The 21,741-nt window shown below is 39.1% G+C and overlaps 1 protein-coding gene across 3 annotated transcripts in view; it reads left to right on the top strand.

Moving 5' to 3' along the window:
• Positions 1 to 21,741, top strand: part of HECW1 (HECT, C2 and WW domain containing E3 ubiquitin protein ligase 1) — a 471,951-nt gene that overhangs the window by 316,901 nt on the left and 133,309 nt on the right. For all 3 annotated transcript variants that reach the window (XM_081535334.1, XM_081535335.1, XM_081535336.1), the window contains one exon: positions 4,351 to 4,520. In XM_081535334.1, the coding sequence (XP_081391460.1) occupies positions 4,351 to 4,520 (170 nt within the window). The remainder of the gene's footprint in view (positions 1 to 4,350; positions 4,521 to 21,741) is intronic.

Raw genomic sequence — 21,741 nt, 5'->3', positions numbered from 1 at the left:
ATTTATGTGAGAAGGCAAGAGAAACACATCCTCAGGTTTGCAAGGGCTCAAAGAACTTCACCCTTGCATCTTATCTGAGAGTAATATGTGAATATCCACTCCAGTATACAGAGAGATTAAAAAAAAAATCCTCAAGAACTGGATTTACTGCATGTAATTGGACTGCTTTTCTTTTTAGGATATAAAATGAGAAATAAGCAGAAACATAGATCATGGAAAATTTCAAGAATACAGTAGACTTGGCAAAACAAGATTATTGATGCAAATGTTTTACTTTTCAAATCTGTTTATATATTCAGTTTTTACCACTTCTTGGTGGTACTAGATTTCCTGTGTAACTATTATCCCTTTAATTTTCAAAGAATTAACACTGCAACCTCAACAAATTACAAATGCAAATGAAGGGTTTTTTTCCACAAGTATGAGAGACAATTTAAACATTCAAAATTACCACAGAGTCAAGTAATAAAATACCATATACTCTTAAGAATTATGTATACAAAATGTTCTAGAAGACATAGGACCAGACATTTTATTATATAATCCAGGCAAAAGAAAAAATTTAGGACAAATGTTTGTATATACAGTATGGTCTGAACTATGCAAATTAGTGAAAGACAATAAAGAAAAAATCTAGCAATGGCTGCCACTAGGGAGTACAATTTGAAATGATTTTAAAATTCTGTTTCTTGTGCTTGCTTCGGCAGCACATATACTAAAATTCTGTTTCTTTTCCTTCTATATTTAAAAATGTTATAATAAGTGTGTATCGTGTTTATCATCAGAACAAAAAACTAATACAGGAAAAATGGAGGAAAATTAAATATTCTCCCATTAATGTATCATTTACTTTTGGAAAATCATAAAACTCTATAAGTTATTACACACATCCATTCCAACAATCTCAGAGTTGAAGAAATTGAGACCTGAAAAAGTTACATCAATTTTATAAAGTTATAAAGTTCAACAGTGAGTGTTCTAGAACTAAAATCTGAATATACTGACTCCCAGCCAAGCACTTTTTAAACTCCTAATTAACTCCTTAATACAGCAGTTTTCAAACATTTTACTCTGTGAAATACATATTTTAATAAGTATACAAATTGAATTTAAACTATAAAAGCTCTCTGGAGGACATGAAATGAGGCATTAAAATATGAAGAAATATGCTCCTGGGTATAAAGTTCCCATTTCTCCCAAAATTAATCTATAAATTTAATACAACTCTGATCAAAATCCCAATTCTTTGAAGGCAGCTTTTTAAAAAATTAATAAGATTAATCTGGAAGAATAAATGTATGAGTGATAAAGAAAGATATTTTCTTTTGGACAAAAAAGCAAGAACAATGAAGCATGACTAGACTTATCAGGTATCAAACATGTGGTAAAGATCTACTATGCAGATTTAGACAAGTTGTTCGATGGAAGATAATTTTTTCAAGAGACCCATTTGTACATAAGAATTTGACCCATGCCAAAGTTGCAATTTTTGCAAAAAGGTAGTATCACATATTGGTTAAAACCACAGACTTTGGAATCAAAGAGGCAGGTTCAATTTCATTTCTGACATTGACCAACTGTAAAAACCTCGTCAAGTTACTTAGAAACCTCTATATTTTCTTCCTCAAACTAGTGATACAATAACTACTTTGTAGAGTTTGTGGTTAGGATTAAATCAGATTATGTATTTGAAGGGCATAGAATGGTCCCCAGAATTTAGTAACTAATCAATAAATGGCCAGCAGTAGTGGTGGAGGTGATGAAGGCGATGATAGTCATATTATTTTATGGTGAATAAATCTATATGTCTATCACTGCTGCTGCTGCTGCTAAGTCACTTCAGTCGTGTCCAACTCTGTGCGACCCCACAGACGGCAGCCCACCAGGCTCCCCCGTCCCTGGGATTCTCCAGGCAAGAACACTGGAGTGGGTTGCCATTTCCTTCTCCAGTGCATGAAAGGGAAAAATGAAAGTGAAGTCTCTCAGTCGTGTCCGACTCTTAGCGACCCCATGGACTGTAGCCTACCAGGCTCCTCCATCCATGGGATTTTCCAGGCAAGAGTACTGGAGTGGGGTGCCGTTGCCTTCTCCGATGTCTATCACATTCTCAGCCATTGTCCCCAGTACCACCTCCCAGAAATGATGAGTCACTCGGAGAACTCATGAGTATTGTCATACTCATGACTATAAAACATTAAAAAGAGAAAAAGCAAATTGCAAAGGAAAAAGGTACCTGGGATGAAATCTGGAAGAAACCAGGTGCAAATTTCCAAGAGTCCTCTCCCACTGGAGTCATACAGCTTGGGTTTATTTTCCCCAGCAACAAGTTATGATAAAAATATGAATTATTATATATCAAAAAATTTTTTAGTCACTCAGCCTGACTTTTTAGTCATTTTAGTCATTTTAGTCTGACTCTTTGTGACCCCATGGACCGTAGCCCACCAGGCTCCTCTGTCTATGCAATTCTCCAGGCAACAATACTGGAGTGGGTTGCCATTCCCTTCTCCAGGGGATCATCCTGATCCAGGGATCAAAACCAGCTCTCCCACACTACAGGCAGATTCTTTACCTTCTGAGCCATCAGGGAAACAAGGAAGCTCAATAAAGATTCAGAGCCCAAGGTTTACAATGGGGGCTGCTCATGTGGCCAAATTCCTCCTAGAACCTACCAAAGTCTCAGACTCCCAGAGGAAAGCAGGTGTTCAGTGTAAACTAGGTAGTTTGCACAAACACTTGGAGCACAGAGGTGAGATGAGTTCTTATCAGTTCTGAGATGTGAGAACCCCCCTGACACTAGCGAAAGATCAACCCTACAAACAGACCTTTCTAAGGAGAGAAGACTCAGGCTGTCACACATTTCTATGGGTGATACCTGAGTTTTGCAAATTTCCGTCATGTTTGTATTTTCTAACCTTTATTCCACCTTATAGCAGTATATTATAACACAAGAGTGAAAGAACAGTTTTGTTACGGAGATTGCCTTGAATCAATTCAAAGTATCGTTTAACTAAATTCACATGAAAGCTTCTGTACTTTTTTCCATCAGTGACAAATTCCTCCAAACACCTCACAACTTATACCACACGTTAGAATCAATCCGATGTATTTTTACATTTTTCTTTCACTTATATGGTTGGATGGCATCACTGACTTGATGGACATGAGTTTGAGCAAACTCCAGGAGCTAGTGATAGACAGGGAAGCCTGGCGTGCTGCAGTCCATGGGGTCGCAGAGTTGAACATGACTGAGCTGAACTTCTGTACTTTTTTCCATCAGTGACAAATTCCTCCAAACACCTCACAACTTATACCATGCTTGAGAATCAATCCAATGTATTTTTAACTGTTTCTTTTACTTATGTATAAGTAGGAACAATTTTTTGGAAAATACTTTAATAATATAAAATTTTAATTATATTTTTGATACTATAAATTTATTTCCAATAAATATAAGATGATTTCAGATTGTCACAGAACAGCCATAAACCACTATCACCTCTCTCTCCCCCCTACACACAGCATGAAATTATACATGATCAGATACTTTCAATTACACAGAATGGCTCAGTTTTCAAAACCTTTCCTCCTGACAGCATGGTTTCTCCTCAGAACTCTCCTCACTGAAGTACATTAGCTCCATAGAAGCCATGATTTTTTTATTTCCTAGAATGCCCCTGTTCTTCACTCTTAATCTTCGTCTTTCTCTTTTTTCTCCTAATTCCCTCTCTCCTTACTCAGTGAAGATCCTGTTTACTGTGAGACTAGAGCCCTTGTTTTTCTTTGAAGGAGAATTTTCACCTAGACCCACTGACTTTTCCAAGATGGATTTCCTCCCTCAGTGTGCACCCAGGTTTCCTGGAGTAACCCTCAGCCTCATCCCAACCTGCCTGAGGAGCACCAGAAGTCCAAACCAGAAAGGGTCAACAGTCCTCTCTTGAAAAGCGTGGAGACCACAATGCCAGTATTGATTTATTACAGGCAGTTCTTACCAAACCAATTTAATATACATCAGTATATGTTCCATGAAATGGGTTCTGGAGACACATCAGTCCATATTTTGTAATGAGGTGAAAAATGGTGGTTCAAGATTGAAAATTTTTCCATGTTTCAGATGGACTCTTCTCCTTGTATAAAACCTAATATAATCTTTTGGGCCTTTCCTGATGGCTCAGACAGTAAAGAATCTGCCTGCAATGTGGGAGACCCGGGTTCAATCTCTGAGTCAGGAAGATCCCCTGGAGAAGAGAATGGCTACCCACTCCAGTATTCTTGCTTGGAGAATTCTATGGACAGATGATCTTTAACCTTGCTAAAACACATAAAATTGAAATATCCTCTATTTTATAGATTTCCAGGCCATGGGGTTGAAGAAAGGGATGTTTTTCAACCCAGACCCTTACCTGAAGATTTCTATTCAGCCTGGGAAGCACAGCATCTTTCCTGCCCTCCCCCACCATGGACAGGAGAGGAGATCCAAAATCATTGGCAACACTGTGAACCCCATCTGGCAGGCTGAGGTAAGTGCCTGGGCCCTGAAAAAGGGGCTTAAATGACAAAGCGAAGTGACTGACCATGAAGCCCACATGCTACTCCCTCCCTTCTTGGAGCCCCAAACTCTTCTGCTAATTTCATGGTTCTCTTGGTCCTAGAAGGGGGCCATGTTCTCTTTGGGTTGTAACTCCTAGGGGTTTTTTTTCAAGTGGGTAAAGTGGAGTTTTTTTATATTTATTTTATTTTAATTTTTATTGGAGTATAGTTGATTTACAGTGTTGTGTTATAGCAAAGTGAAGCAAGTATATAGCAAGAATATAGCAAAGTGAATCAATTATACATATATCCACTCTTTTTTAGATTCTTTTTCCATGCAGGCCATTAGAGAATTGAGTAGAGTTCCCTGTGGTAAACAGTAAGTCCTTATTAGTTATCTATTTTACAGCTCAGATGGTAAAGCATCTGCCTACAATGTGGGAGACCCAGGTTCAATCCCTGGGTCGGAAAGATCCCCTGGAGAAGGAAATGGCAACCCACTCCAGTATTCATGCCTGGAAAATCACACAGACGGAGGAGCCTGGTGGGCTACAGTCCATGGGGTCGCAAAGAGTCGGACACAACTGAGCGACTTCACTTTCAGTGTGTATATGTCAGTCCCAATCTCCCAGTTTATCTCTCTGCCCTTACCTCCTGGTAACCATAAATTTGTTTTCTATGTCTATGACTCTGCTTCTGTTTTGTAGATAAGCTCATTCATCCATGTTGCTGCAAATGGCATTATTTCTTTCTTTTTTATGGCTGAGTAATACTATATTGTATGCATGTAACACATTTTCTTATTCATTCCTCTGTTGATGGGCATTTAAGTTGTTTCCATGTCTTGGGGGGTACTGGAACCAGTCCCCCAACATACGAGGGGACAACTGTAATAGCCTCTTCATCTGATTCTGAGCCTGCACCTGAAAGCAGAACACCCTCTCTCTGCCTTTGTGTGGGAGTAGGAAGAAATGGATTTGATCCAAGCATTCTCACACACTTCCCACACATGCGGTCCTTAAGTGAGAGTGACAAATTTAAACCGTGTCCATCTGGACCAGTTCCAGAGATTCTGATACTGTCAGGTTCCCGGGACAGGTAAAACAACAAGCCCTAGAATAACACTGGGGTTGCATACTATTTGATTTAAATAGGTATAAATTTAAATAGATTTAAATCATTCATGCCATCTTCCTGGTTTGCATGGTGCTGGGCAACTTGCTGGAGCTTTGAATAGTTTGTTTCATCTGATGAAGGTGATTTTCTTCTCCTACATGTGTCTCCTCCACCAGCTGGGAGCGAGGAGGTTCCTCAACAAGGCCTCATCTGGCTCAGCCTCACAGTGACTAAGTCTTGTCTGAGAGAACTAGCAGAAAGTCTTCACCCCCATTGACTGCCTAGCTCCCTTCTTTAGCTTGAGGGGATAATCTGCAAACTGCGTGGCTTAAGGAACAGGGGGACTTAGGACATGAAAGTGCCACAATATAATGTAAGAGTTAAAAGTATAGCTTTGCAGTGGCACAGACCTTGGTTCAAATCCCAGCTTGGCCAGTTATTAGTTGTGTAGCTTTGAGAAATCAGTTATCCTCAATCTGAGCATCAGATTATCCTTATCAGGCTGGTGCTGATGGATCCTAGGCACTCATTTTGGGCAGTATTCTTTTTTTATTCTTCAAAGTAGATCATCTCTGATGCAGAGCTTTCAAGCATCCTTGACAAGAAAGTGTAGATATTTGGGAACAAAGATTTTTCATTTTCTGCTTCCTAGGCTTAATTAGGCTCTATAGGGGCTTCCCAAGTGACACAGTGGTAAAGAATCCACCTGCCAACATAGGAGACACAAGAGACTTGGGTTTGAGTCTGGAGTTGGGAAGATCCCCTGAAGTTGGAAATGGCAACCCACTCCAGTATTCTTACCTGGGAAATTCCATGGGCAGAGGAACCCAGTAGTCTACAATCCATGGGGTCACAAAGAGTAGGACATGTCTGAGCACTGCACATGCTTTGTAGAAGGTGACCATAAGGGAAATAGAGTTATATTTTAACTTCTTACTACTTTGGTTATCAATAGACTGAAAGTACTCATAGTGCCACTAGCATAGAGTCATGAATCTTAAAATTATTTGTTCCTACATTCCTGGCTATTCTTGGCAGTTATTTATGGACTTCTCACTGCATGTATTCCTGGGAATACAAGATGCCACAGAAATTTATAGCATATGAAAAGAAAAAAGCCTCTTTCTTCTGAAGAACTTTAGAGCAGCTTGTACTAAGACCTTTAGTCATAAAGGTATTATAAGTCTCAAAGAGCATTTATAAAATCCAGCACCATCAGAATATGTTTTGGCTAAAAATGTCAACTAGATTCACTTTAGGTTCTGAAACTGTTTCTGAATCTTTAGTTCAGATTTATTTTGCTCTGCAAGGACATAGTAAACTCTCACTCTTCCTCTGCTCTTGACCTACTCGGGTCTTTCCAGCATGCTGTGGCGAAGGTTTGCATCCCAAAATAAGTCCTACCACATGTCTCCCTCACAAGGCTCAGACTGAGCTTGTTTCACTTGCTTTCTCAAATTAACCAGCAGAGTAACTGGCTGAGCTGTGATTTAAAACAGTGTGGTTTGTGTTACTGCAAAGCTGTATTTTCAAAGCCCCTAAATGAGCCTAGAGTGCCCAGTGCTCAAATGTGGATGTCTCAGCCCCAGCGGAGAACATTTGAGGCCTTCAATGACCCAGCATTGTTCACCACTTGTGTCAGTTAGGGATGCCTCTGGCTCTGAACTAGAGAAAGCCTGGCCAGCTGTGATATTTCTCACAAACAGGAAGTCCAGAGGCAGGTATGCAGGCAGTGCAGCTACCTAGCACAGCCCCCAGGGGCCTGAGCTTTCTGGGTATTCCTACTATACCTCAGCAGATGGCTCTCCTCTTCCTGTCTGAGAGCCTCAAACCCAAGTTCCAGGTAAGAACAAAGCAGAAAAAAAAAAGAAACTTTCTTCTTGAAAGGCTTTCAATCTTTGTCCTGTAGGAGAAGCCCTTTTCAGCAAAACCCCTATTAACTGTCACAGGACCTCACCTGTCTGGGAAGATCTAATGTTTTACTTCCCCGACTCCCAACAGGGGGGGCAGGGGGAGAGACAGTGAACATGGGTGCTGAATAAACTGGTTTGTAGTGTCCGCAGTGTGCTTCAGTTGTACTTCCAGCACCTTTCACCTCCGACACTATACTGAAGTCACTCTCAGTGGCTGCTTTCACATGGCTGCATAAATTGCGTCTTCGCTTACATCTGCCTAAAATGTACATCCTCAACTAATGCAACCAGTGACTCCCGCTTATACATAGATTCTCAGCTAAAATACCACATCCTGCCTGGTACCCTTTCCTAGGCCTCAGAAGGAAAGTGCTCCATCCTCCGCTCCTTTGTCCACACTTCTACCAGGGTATCTTTTATTTGCACAGCTGTCTTCCTCATGAGACTTTGAGCTCCTCAAGGAAAGAAATCCTGTCCAACTTACCTTGATACCTCCAGTTCCCATAGCCTAATCGTGGTAGTTTCTATAGGGCTTACTATGCCAAGCCATGTTCTAAATGTGTTATATAATTAACTCATTTCATCCTCATAACACCCTCTAAGATATGTACTATAGTTATCCCCATTGAAAGATGAAGAAACCAAGACACAGAGAAGTTAAGTGATTTTCCTAAGATCATACAGCTGGCAAATGACAGAACCAGAATTTGAACCAGTTCAGAGCCTGATGTTGATCAGTTTTGTGCATAGGTGGTTGTGAATAAATTCTGGAGAAAGTATCTATAGCTTGTATCAGATACTCGGAATGACCATTATACATCCTCTTATTTTAGGTGAAAAAAATCAGTTGACATTGACAGCATTGAGTGATAAGGCCAAAGTCAATTATCAAAAGCTTAAATTGTTCTTTCCAGCTAATTGTATGAATGCCTACTTCTGGAGAATAAGTTTGAAGGATAAATGAATTTTTTAATATGGGGAAAGCAAGGTGAAATTCTCATGGTTGATTATTCATTCATTTAAGAAATATTTATTGTGCATCTACTCTGTAATAGAAGTTTAAGTGGTGGGAAGGACACAAAAATTATTGATAGATAAGACCCCACAGGCACATGGAAGGAAACAATACAGTGAAATAAATGTCCTAAGCAAGGTGTGGACAGAATGCTGCAAAGCACTGAGGGAAGACCTCACAGAGGGTGCACTCTTGGACGTGGGTCTTGACAAGTGGTAGGACATTTGGGGGGAGAGGGAGGGCATTCCAGGTGCATAAGCAAAGGTACCAAGGCATCCAGAGACACTTAGGGGGCAGTTCAGAAATGTCTCGTGGGTGTAGCCTGTGGTGTGCACAGACGTGAGATGGCAACTGGGCTGGGTTTACTTTAATCACACACATTGCGTGGTTTCCTGATTTCCTTACAAGTGAAAGCTAATGTTGGCTTCTGGGTCTCACATTGCAACCCATGGTGAGTGAAATGAAGATTCCTTGCTCCTACTGGATTTATGCAAGCCAGTAAATCTCTATGCAGGAAGGTAAATGAGGACCAAGTGTCCTACTTTCTATGTTTGCTGATTAACATTCCAGCAATGTTCAGTAAGAAATAATTGATCTTGCTTGCAGTTAAGAGCAAGAATACCCTTTAACATGTAGTTTAAATGCTAAACTTATTTCTATGATTAATGTTTCATTAAAGTCTTATGTGATTTTTTCAAATGTATATAAGTTCAAACTTGAAACATATTTTTGCTGATTAAAACATGCTAAATCTTAGAAAAATTAAAGTTACAATCAGAATTTTTAAATGAGGGAAAATGGAGAGAAATAGATATTAAATGTAATGCAGACTAAAAAAATTAAAAAGAAGACTTCCAAGTTGATTGATTTATCTCCTCCTTTTTTAATATTACTGTAATTAGAAACTTTTTTTCACGCTGGGGACACTCTTCTTGATTTTTAGGTCTGTTTACTTTTCAGGATGGATATAATGAGCATTTATAAGATTATAACTTCACAGAGAAGTTAAACAGAAACAACAGCAACTAATGAGTTTTGGGTTATCTGTTCCGCATGCTTGTATACAGAGTATACTTCTACCTCTAAATAAAACAAGGAATTCCTAAAAGTGGAGTCTCAGAAATATCAAGCAGGTTGAGCAGATAATTGGGCCTGGGGCCCTGGTGTATATTCATCTCTACCCAGTCTCTCTGCTTCTACTCTCAAAGCTGGGTTAATTAATCCTCTTACTACTCATCTGGTCACAAGAATAGAGGATTAGAAGCCAAGTAACCTTAAGGCTTCCCTGGTGACTCAGATGGTAGAGCGTCTGCCTACAATGTGAGAGACCCGGGTTTGATCCCTGGGTCGGGAAGATCCTCTGGAAGAAGGAAATGGCAACCCACTCCAGTACTCTTGCCTGGAAAATCCCATGGACGGAGGAGCGTGGTGGGCTGTAGTCCATGGGGTCACAAAGAGTCGGATATGACTGAGCGACTTCACTTTCACTTTCTTTCTTTTCAACCTGAAGGAAACACCATCTCATAATATGATGTGTCTGATGGAGTAGAGCTGCCTTAGATTGCTGTGCTCCAGGAAGGCCTCTCTGAGTTGCTGTCATGTGAACTGAGAAACCAGACATATGAAGAACTGGTTGGATGTGCATCTCAGATAGAGGAAGCAACCAGTGTGAAGTCCTGGGTGTAACGAGCTTGCATGTCTAAACAACAGGAAAGTCACCATGGCAGGAGGATGTCAAGTGTGGAAGGGATAGGGTTGGGTATAAGATGAAGTGTCAAGGAGAGGCAGGGAAGTGATTAGGATTTTATTGTAAATGTGGTAAGAAGCCACTGGAGGAGGGAAGCATCTGATTAAAATTTTATAAAAATTGTACTGCTTTTATGCGGACAATGTGTGGAATGGATTATAAAGAGACTGAGATGAAAGCAGTTGATTTCGCTTCTGACTTTCATGGAGCAGCATGTGACACACTAATACAAAACAATGAGAAAAGCCAGTTAAAAGACAAAAATTAAAAAGTGGTGATGACCTATGAGAATGGTTAAAACAGTTAGAACTCATATGGTTAAGATCCTGGAGAGAAAGGAATTGCGAGTGAGCCAACTTTCTGCTGCTGCTGCTGCTGCTGCTGCATCGCTTCAGTCATGTCCGACTCTGTGCGACCCCATAGACGGAAGCCCACCAGGCTCCGCTGTCCCTGGGATTCTCCAGGCAAGAACACTGGAGTGGGTTGCCATTTCCTTCTCCAATGTATGAAAGTGAAAAGTGAAAGTGAAGTAGCTCAGTCGTGTACTTTCTGCTACTACTTTTTAAAAGAGGAGTAAGGTAGGCAAAAAGCTACTGAAGGTCTAAGAGGAGTTTGATGTAATCTCATGGTACTGAAAAGACAAACTAGGAGTTCTGGATCCTCCAAGGAGGCAGTGACCTAGGAAACCCCAGATTCTTAGGTGGACCTCTGGCTGGCTAAGTATATGACCTGTGTGCGCTCAGTTGCTCAGTTGTGTCTGACTCTTTGCGACTGGGACCCACTAGGCACCTCTGTCATGGGGATTCTCCAGGCAGGAATACTGGAGTGGGTTGCCATGCCTCCCTCCAAGGGATCTTCCCAAGCCAGGGATTGAACCCAGGTCTCCCGCATTGCAGGTGGATTCTTTACCGACTGGGCCACTAGTGAAGCCCGAGAATACTGGACAGGGTCGCCTATCCCTTCTCCAGGGGATCTTTCCGACCCAGGAATTGAACCAGGGTCTCCTGCATTGCAGGCATATTCTTTACCAGCTGAGCTACCAGGGAAGCCCATAAGTATATGATCAGGGCAACTTATGGTAGAAAACTTGAAGACAGCTTAAACAACTCAGTCAGTCTCTGATTAAATGAAATAATCTGACCCCGGTAACAATAAAAACAGACACACGGAGGCTTATTATTGGAGTTTTTTAGACATAGATTTTAAATACTTTGTATATGTTTTCAAATTTAAAAAGCTAGACATAGATAATAAAAAGATAAATATAAAATGTCCACTGCCTTGAATAAAGCAGAGACATTACTTTGCCAACAAAGGTCCATCTAGTCAAGGCTATGGTTTTTCCAATAGTCATGTATAGATGTGAGAGTTGGACTGTGAAGAAAGCTGAGCACCGAAGAATTGATGCTTTTAAACTGTGGTGTTGGAGAAGACTCTTGAGAGTCCCTTGTACTGCAAGGAGATACAACCAATCCATCCTAAAGGGGATCAGTCCTGGGTGTTCATTGGAAGGACTGATGTTGAAGCTGAAACTCCAATACTTTGGCCACCTGATGCAAAGAGTTGACTCATTGGAAAAGACCCTGATGCTGTGAAGGATTGGGGGCAGAAGGAGAAGGGGATGACAGAGGATGAGATGGCTGGATGGCATCACCGACTCGATAGACATGAGTTTGGGTAAACTCCGGGAGTTGGTGATGGACAGGGAGGCCTGGTGTGCTGTGATTCATGGGGTCACAAAGAGTCGGACATGACTGAGCGACTGAACTGAACTGACTGAACTGAACCTCAGATCACAGTTTGGTTCTTTAAGCCTTAATTTAAATGCAAGCCGAGTTCATTTGTCCTCTGCATTTATGATTCTGGGATTGGCCAGAAACTTGGACCAAGTTTATAAACAAAATTTGTCTCTCTTCTTTCTAGAGTTCCTCTTTCATTCTCTGGTAATGCTGGTTGCCCCAGGCTCCTTTGCCTGGTTCTTCCAGCCAAAAAGATGGTAGAATTTTTATCGGAGTTTTAGCTGCTCAGTACCACGGTTGAGTGACTATAGCTATTGATACATTCAGGTTAAAGACACCGAATAAGGAGAACTTATTCCATGCCAGTCTCTTGTTTCAGTGAACAAGTGTCCATAATTCAGCTATATAACAATTACAAACAGTTTTTCACATTTTTCTAGATCTTGCCAGTATTTGGATTATTTTTATATAAGTAACAATGGTTTTCTGTATTCTGTTCTTTGTAAATGTTTTTTTAAAGTATAAGCTTAAAGTCCATATGAGCCACTACATTGACAACATAAGTAAAAATATGTTTATTGTAGTTGATCCAGAAAAAGTCATTAATAAAATTTGATATTCATTCTTGACTTTTAACAGCTCTTAAAGTAGAGAATAGAAGGGAACTTCTTCAATCTGATTTTAAAAAGGAAGAATGATAATAAAATCTACAGCATACATCATACTTGATAAAATATTGAAATACATTTCCTTGAAATTGAGAACAAGACAAGGATAAACCCTTTAGCCACTTCTATTTAATATTGTATTAGCAATCCAACCAATACAATAAGGAAAAAGACCATCAGAATTGGAAAGAAAGACTATGCTTATTCTCAAATAATGTTGTGTAAGTAAGCAGTGTAAAAGACTCAACAAACTATTCAAATTAATACATGAATTTAATGAAGTCACTAAATAAATAAAAGTCAGTGTATGCTATATTTCTATAGGCAAATAGAAATTTTAAACAACTTAAAGATACCATTTAGAATTGCATCAAAAAACATTAAATACCTTGGACTAAATCTAACAAAAATGTGGATGATCTCTATATTGAACACTACAGCATCTCTAAGAGAAGTTAAATGCAGACTAAATAAAAAGAGATATATTATATATGTTCAAGGCTTAGAAAATTAAAGTGTTAAGGTGTTAGTTTTTCCTCAGATCTGTAAATTCGGTGAAACATCAATCAAAATTGTAAGAGATATTTTTAATGTTAACTGGCAGGCTAATTCTAAAAATCTATATAGAAATGGAAGAGACTAAGAAGAGGCAAGAGAATCTGGTAGAAGAGAAGCAGAAGGACTTCTATTATACCATGATAAATATAAACCCATAGGAATTAAGATGGTATAGCATTCAGGACTTGTGTGAAGGTGGTCCGTGGAAGATTCCATGCTTCCACTGCAAGGGCCATGGGTTCGATTCCTGTTTGGGGAACTAAGCTCCCACATGCCTCATGGTGCCTCCAAAAAAAAGACAGTATGACATTGGCGCCAACAGACAAGTAGCTAACTGAATAGATTACAACCCAGAAGTAGATGCACATACATAGCATTATTGTTTTATGACAGTGGTAATATTGTGATACAATAAGGAAAGATGGCCTATTCAAAACTTGGTGTTGGGTCAGTTTGCTGACCATATAGAGAAAAAATGAACCTTAAATGTAGTCTCACAAGATACACAAAAGTTCATTCCAAAGAGATTATAAATCTAAATATGAAGTGATAACAATAAAGCTTCCAATTCATAACAAAATATGTGAGAATACTTCATGACCTTGTGGAAGCCAAAAAATTCTTAAGTTCAGCACAGAAAGCATTAACCATAAAGCAAAAGATTGATCTGTTGGATGATATTAAAATTCAGAATATTCATCAAAACTCTATATTGAAAGCAAACCTTGAAAAATATTGAGCTATATCTACATAGCAAAGAATTGGTATCTAAAACGCACAGACTATCCCTACAAATCCAGAAGAAAAGGACCAAAATTAACAGAAAAATGGACCAGAGACTCAAACAGGCACTTCACAAAGGAGAATGTCCAAATGCCAATAAATACATTAAAAGGGTGCTCAACTTAAATAGTTATCCAGGACTAAAAATTAAAAGTACTGTGTGATACCACTGCAAATCCACCAGGATGGCTAAAATGAAGAAGATCAATATCTGATGCTGGTGAGATGTTAAATAAGACTTTCACAGTACTGACACATGTGAGGGGTCTAGGGGTGTGGGTCGAGAAAGGGCATCAGTTAGGAAACAATTAAAGAAGCTAAGTGGGAGATGATGACTCTTGGACCAGACTAGTGGTGGTGAACATGGAGAAGTATAGATGTAGCTATAATTAGTTGTTGTGACTCACTTTTGTCTACTGGGTCCCTTCAATATCCCCCCAGCTACAGTGCACTTAAAAGAGGGCTCTGTCATGTGAGAGGAACGTCAAACAGGACAGGTAGAGCAGGGTGGCTTCCAGTCCTGGGGTTGACTGTGAGTCAGAAACCAACAACAAAGACATTCCCTACAGTTAACCAAACCACAAGCCACTGCCCTGACAACTTGAGTCATACGTGAGCATATACTCACAAGAGTCAGGCTTAAGAGTATTCTTTTATATACCAAGTAATAATAGATTATTTACTAGTTATCATGTTCAGTCAACCCCACATCATCATGAGTAAGTAAGAATGAAACCTACTGGGTGGGGAAATTGCAAAATCCTGATTGAGTAGAGCAAGCAGACCAGCTTAAGTTAAAAACATCCCCTCTAGAGATAAATACAGGTGCCTGGCTGAAGCCCTTGATCCCCACAAGTAAGCACAATAGCTTAGTGATTACTGTAATAAGCCGGCCCTAATGAGTTGTAACCAAACTAATTGATTAAAATAGAGTAACTTCAGTCATGATGGATTAAAAATTAAGTAATTTAATCAGAAATTAAATTGCACTTGACCTGGACAAGGTAAGCAAGATTATAAACCAAAAATTCACTTTAAAGGAAGAAAAGCATTCTTCAAAATGCAAAGCTGGCACCAGTGGCTAGAATGCAGGAAGCCCTAACTAGCAGCCCTGCCCAGGACAATAGTTAAAAAAAAAGACTCTTGAAGTTCCTTGATATAGACAACCATCATCTAAACACCAAATCAATTCTTTCTTTAGCTAAACTCTAATAAAAGGGACTCATGACAGGAACACCAACTTAAAAACTCCAGGGATACTGCCTCTGGTTCCCAGGTGATGCCCAAGGCTCATCCCCTAAACCTAGGACTCAGACAATTTGATGTCCACTGGCTAAAGTATTCCTTGTATTTGTCTGTTAGCATCATTTTGCAGCTTCTGAAAAAAATAAGATGGAAGTGGAGGTTTTGAGAGGAGCAGTAAAACCAAATGCCTTATAATTTCTCATGGAGAAATAGAGTGAACTGGATGAGGGGTTGGCTTAGGACACCCATCCATGGGACCAGTGGTGTGCTGGAGCCAGCACACTGGGCTTCCAGGAGCCACCATGCACATTTCTTCCTGACTCCACATAGTGAAGTGAAGTCAGCCATGGTGTACGTATTAACACCAAGAAAAACCCAGACACTACAAATCAGAGCCGGAATCGGGTAGTTTCTTTCATAGATTGAAATTTATTAAGCTAAAGACCAACACCAGCAGCAACATCATATTTTGGTTGATAGGAAAAATCAAAGGTAAGGCTAGAGTCAGGCAGAATCTATCAAAGTGGATTTCTGAGCATGCAGTCTTGAGAAAAATAGAAATCAACAACAGATAAGTCAAAGATATGGGTTTAGGAACCAGGATCAGGAAAGGCAGGCAGGTGGAAGAAAAACCACGGAATTTCAGAGATGGTATGCAGTCGTCCTTGGCATATCTGTACAAACTGGCTACATTTAAAGAATGAAAAAGAAATAGCCAATAGGGACTAAGTCATATTAATAGAAATGGCCAAATTCTTTGGACTCTCTTTCCTTACTGAGCAGAAATTCACTTCAGCAAGGCCCATTTCTGACTGATTGCTTTCTTCTGGGGCTCTACTAGTAGGTCCCCATCTTTTTCTCCATCAGACTTGTATTGCAGGAAGTAATACTGTGCCCAGTGAAAAAATCTCAAGTTATAACAGGCTTTAATTTATTTAGGTTTCTCAGCTTTTTTTTAGTACTTTGGATAATTAGCCTAGAATAAAGTTAATAAAGGAATACAAACAAAAGTCAATATAAACAGCAGCATTTTAAGTTAAAAATATCAAGGAAAATCAATAGAGTTCTTGTCATTTTATCAATGACTTTAATTTGAAATTTTGTAATGACTGAATTACTGTGTTTAGGCTATTGATTTCATGTATTACAAAATTATTATTATAGTAATTCCATGATTAATTAGCTAAAATCACATTTTCTGAGATTTTATTTATTTTTGTAAAAGCTTATGGTTAACATTTAGGCTGTATCCAACTTTGGCTAAAAGAATATTTTATTTAAGGGAGGCACTTAATGGGTATGGGTATAATTTAGTATATCTGTGGTAGAGTCATACAGAAGAAATACAGTGCAAGTCCAGTGACTTACAGGGTAACTGAAAGGGGTAATTATGTAGCCCACACATAATGTGGAACAGTAGATGGTAGATCCATAATAATGGAGTTAGCAGTAAAGTTTCAAACCCAGCTGAAATTACCAAGAAAATATTTGAGAAACAGGTATTTTATATGCCTGCCAAACCACACACTATAGATTAGATAGATAGATGGGTAGATAGACAGTCTGCTTAGTTGAGTTGCCTCAATTCAGTGTTGTGATACCATAATCATTTGTTAATTTCTTCCAGCCTCTGCATTCAGCCATGCTCAACTATCTCTTGAAGATGTCTTGGGCATATGTTATAACTTTCTGATCACTTTTAGTTGTAAATAATCCAATCAAGTCTGGTTTCATGCTCAGTTTAAATCTCTTTTCCTCCTATCCATCATAGACCAGGATTGTGGTTTGAGGGTCTGGGAGTGAAAGGAGACATACTCTGTTCTTTTCTCCCTTCCCCCCATTCCAACACCTTCAAGAGAAATGAAATCACAGTAGGTGTCTGGGGATCGCCTCATCTTTTCCTACAGGAATAATGGCTCAATTGTTGGCAACTATGATTGGGAAAGGGGGAGATAGAGATTTTCTCAATTTATGGGCTGCCAGATGGTAGAGGGAAGAGTAAGAGTTCTGGCCTCAACTGTTAGCCCATCTCTATAGGTATGGATCACTTAGTGACCTAACATTTTCTATGAGCACAGAAATGCCAAATCTGAGATCACAAAGCATCCTGTATACTCTTTCAAATATTTTTTTTACCTTTTTTTCAGTTGAGAATGCTTAAGTTTTATGCTCTTACAAAGTTTCAATTATACAAAAGTATTGCTAACTATAATCATCATATTCTACATTAGATTCTAAGATTTAGTTATAACTGAAAGTTTGTACCCCAGCAGCCTCCCCCAACTTCCCCTATCTCTCTCAGACCCTAGCAACTACCATTCAACTCTCTATGAATTCAACTCTTGTTTTTTTTAATTCCACATATGTCATGCCCTATTTGTCTTTGGCTCATTTTGCTTAACATAATGCCCTCCAGGTTCATCCATGTTGTTGCAAATGGCAGGATTTCCTTCTATTTTATGACTGTATAATATTCTACTGTATACACACACGCATGTATATATCATCTCCTTTATTTTATTTGTCAGTGGACACTTAGGTTGTTTCCATACACTGGCTATTATGAATAATGCTTCAGTGAACATGGTAATTCAGATATCTCTTTGAGTTATTGATTTTCCTTTGGATATATACCCAGAAATAAGATTGTTGAATCATATGACAGTTCCACTTTTAGTTTCTTAAGGAATCTGTATACTGTTTTCCACAGTGCTTGTACCAGTTTACATACTTACCAACAATGTACAAGGATTACATTTTCTCCACATCCTTACCAGCATTTGTTATTGCTCATCTTTTTAATAACAGACATCTTAACAGGCACAAGGTGATATCTACTTGTGCCTTTGCATTTCGTGATGATTAGTGATGTAGAATACCTTTTCACGTCCCTGTTGGTCATTTGTATGCCTTTGGAAAAATGTCTATTTGGGTTCTTTGGTCATTGCTTAATTGGTTGGATTTTTGTTTTTGAGTTTTATGAGTTCTTTATATATTTTGTATATTAACCCAAAGGAAGAAGTTAAAGATTACAGATTTATAAAAGCAGCCTTTATGATTCAAAGCAATTAGATTCCCTGCAGATACAAGGCTCGCTATCCAGCAGGATTCTGGCACATCTTTCCCAGAATAGAGTCAGGCTGCACACTGCTTGGAGGCAGGTCTCCTATACCCAGAATCCAGGAGCATCACCTCTTAATAGGAAGCCCTGTTGCTAGTGAGAGAGAAGAAAACATTGCTCTTGATTCAGTGATTGCTCTGCTAGTGAAGTTGTTTTTCTGTCTTTTGTTGACTTTAGGCAACACTATTTTTAAGTTCATTTTTTAAACTCAATGAATAGTGCCACCTGAATTGAAAGTCATATAGCATGCATAGTTCTAAAGAAGAGTAGCTGCAGTTTGCATGCTCCATTTATTCCCTTCATGCTTTCCTTCTCCTTTGAAAACTTTTGCACAGGAAACACCAAGCCTAGTCCATTTAACTTTCATTAGTAATGAATAATAGTGTTGACTGAATGGCACCAGGAAGCCTCTTGTGAGAGGAGTTGGCATTTTATTTTCCTCTTATCTACAAGAGAAGAGAGGCAAAATTAGATGCCCTTTTAACTTCATATCATAACCCATTTCACACAACAATTAGGACCACTCCTCCCCCACATCACCAGGCATCCAATCATGGCTTCAAGTTATTATTCCTGCGCTACTCCTCAGCATCCTCCTACCTCTTCAAATGTAACATGACCCAAAACAAGCTAACCATTGCTACCACTTTTCAATTCTCAACCTTTCCCAAATTCCATAAGTTTGTAAGTGGACATAAATGAATTAACTGTACTTCTGCTCTCAGACTGGGATCTTCTTTTCTCATACCTGTACCTAAATATGTAAGTGAAAATACTTTCCAGATCATGCTGAATATGTCTCTGAAATTTCTCACAGCTATTTCTTCCTTTTTGATTATGGTATCCTTTCTCACATTGATGTCCTTATTGCCACGGTTACATCAAGGCAGTAATGGGTCCCATTTGTTACTCAGCTACAATTAGTCCTTTCTATCTGTGGCACCATCTTCCCTTTCTACCCAAGGCCAACCATTGTCCTGGATGATCAGTTTCCACATGAATGACCTATCAGACATCCTATTTCCTCGACCTCCTCAATCTCATTGACCTTATTTCCATCCCAGTCATCCATTCCAGTGCTTATACAAAAGATCATGTGAAAACATCACAAGCTCTCCAGGTCTCTCTTTACAGTCTAATATTCTTCCATACCTAACCCCTATTTCTATCACTCTGTGCCTTCATTGCTTTGGGACATTCAATCACTCAGCCCCTCTCTCCATCTATTAATCCTTCCACATGCCATCAATCTTGCAAATCCAGTCTTGGAAACTTGTGGCCTCCTCTTTCCCACATGCCATAGCTCTCACTGACGTTTAGCCTGTCCACATATGTGCTGCCTTTTTGTCCTTGCCTGCCAGGATTCCTCCTCATTTCTCAGTTGTCTGACGTGATCTCTCTGCCTTCTGGCCTGACCATTTATGAAATAAGGTACTAAATTTGAAAGAAGTCCAAAAATTAGAGAGTCAAAAGGAGAAGGAGATGCTAGAGGATAGGCAGGTAGAGTCTGGATATAGAGAGGGAAGGATGCAGTTTCATCTAACAGGACATGAACCTTCTTTTCCCAGTCTACAGGTGAAGAAGCTAAGGTTCAGTGAGGTCATGCATAAAAACATCAAGAACTTCAATGTGCAGATCTAGAAAAAAACCAAGTCCACCTAACTCCACAAGTTCTTCAAGGGCTCAAAGGAGGAGGCAGGTCAGCAGCCAGACAGAATTCATCACCCTGGCCTCATCATGGGCACAAGTAGCTTGCTCAGGAATAGACAGGTTTTTACATTTTTAGAGGTGCTCACTGGTTCTTAAAAGAACCTGACCTGTATGTGCGTGTGTGTCTGTGTCTGTGTTATTCACTCAGTTGTGTTCAACTCTTTGCGACCCCATGAACTGTAGCCTGCCAGGCTTCTCTGTCCATGGAATTCTCCAGGCAAGAATACTGGAGTGGATTGCCATTCCCTTCTCCAGAGGATCTTCAGTGGTTAAAGGGAACAATCAAGAACGACCATTTATATATTGCTGCGTTAGTGTAGGTTAGAGGCAGGGTTCTCTAAAAACTCTGCAGCCATTTATTTACAGACATTCTAAACAGTTATATTTAAAATTTGTTAAACAGTTAATACACTAAAAATATAAAGTGACCTGTATGATGTTCTGTAATAACCCATATGGGAAACGAATCTGAAAAAGAATGGATATATGTGTAACTGATTCACTTTTGCTGGACACCTGAAACTAACATGATATTCCGTGTTAACTATTCTCCAATAACAATTTAAAATAAAGATCTAACCTAGCTGAGGGTTTATATAGAAATCCAGTAAACCATAGCATGGAAATAAGGGCATGGTGGGGAAGGTTTGATGCCACTGATGAAGGGGTGGATATGTGAAGAGAGGCTGAGAAGGAAGACTTTGTGAAGGGAGGAAAGAACTCAGGATTTGCTGCCAAGTTTCACAGTATGTCTTGGTAAGCTGACTTCCATGTCCCATGTAGGCTACTAGAGCCAGAAATACTCTTGTTTTTAAAAAGGTGATTTTCATTATAAAAATAATTCATGCTTATCAGAGAGAAAATGGTGGGGGGACAAAATCTTACTTGGTAAAGCAACTGCTATTAAAATTTGTTGTGATTCTTTCCAGTCTTTTTTCTATTCATTTCACTCACATTATTGTGATCATGAGTTATATGTTTCCTGCTCTTGTCACTTAGCATTGAAAAACAAACATTTTCTATCTTGTCATTTAATGTGTTATAATTGTAATTGCATATTTAGTATAATCATATATCATTATAGTTTAGAAAATTATAAACTATTCTATCATCTACATCTGCTGCAATGCACTTGAGTCTATGGTCGAGCATTAGGAGATCCATTATAGTCCACTTCAGAATAGAATTACTGGACAGAAGATATGGAAGTTTTGGGACATGAGATAGTTACGGGAGCTGGATGCTCATGCAGTCAGGCCTGCTTGGAGGAGAATTCAATTCCTGAGTTTCATCCTCAAGCTTAGCATGTCTGTAAGTCCAGTTTTGTCAGTGCCAGAAATGATTGATTCTTGGGAATTATATAGATTTTTTGGTACTTTTTTTAGTTAGTTTTTAAAAATTTTATTGGAGTATAGTTGATTTACAATGTTGTATTAGTTTCAGGTATTACAGAAAAGTGATTCAGTTATACATATAAATATATTCATTCTTTTTTATATTCTTTTCTCATATTGAATAGAATTCCCACAGGTCCTTGTTGGTTATCTATCTTTTTTTTTTGGCCACGCTGCATGTGGGATCTTAGTTCCTTGACCA

The sequence above is a fragment of the Giraffa tippelskirchi genome, chromosome 10 (assembly GCF_054371585.1).
Source record: "Giraffa tippelskirchi isolate mGirTip1 chromosome 10, T2T-mGirTip1v1.2.pri, whole genome shotgun sequence".
In the NCBI taxonomy this organism is placed as follows: domain Eukaryota; kingdom Metazoa; phylum Chordata; class Mammalia; order Artiodactyla; family Giraffidae; genus Giraffa; species Giraffa tippelskirchi.
The sequence above is the reverse complement of the archived record's forward strand: the minus strand, read 5'-3'. Positions and strand labels throughout refer to the sequence as shown.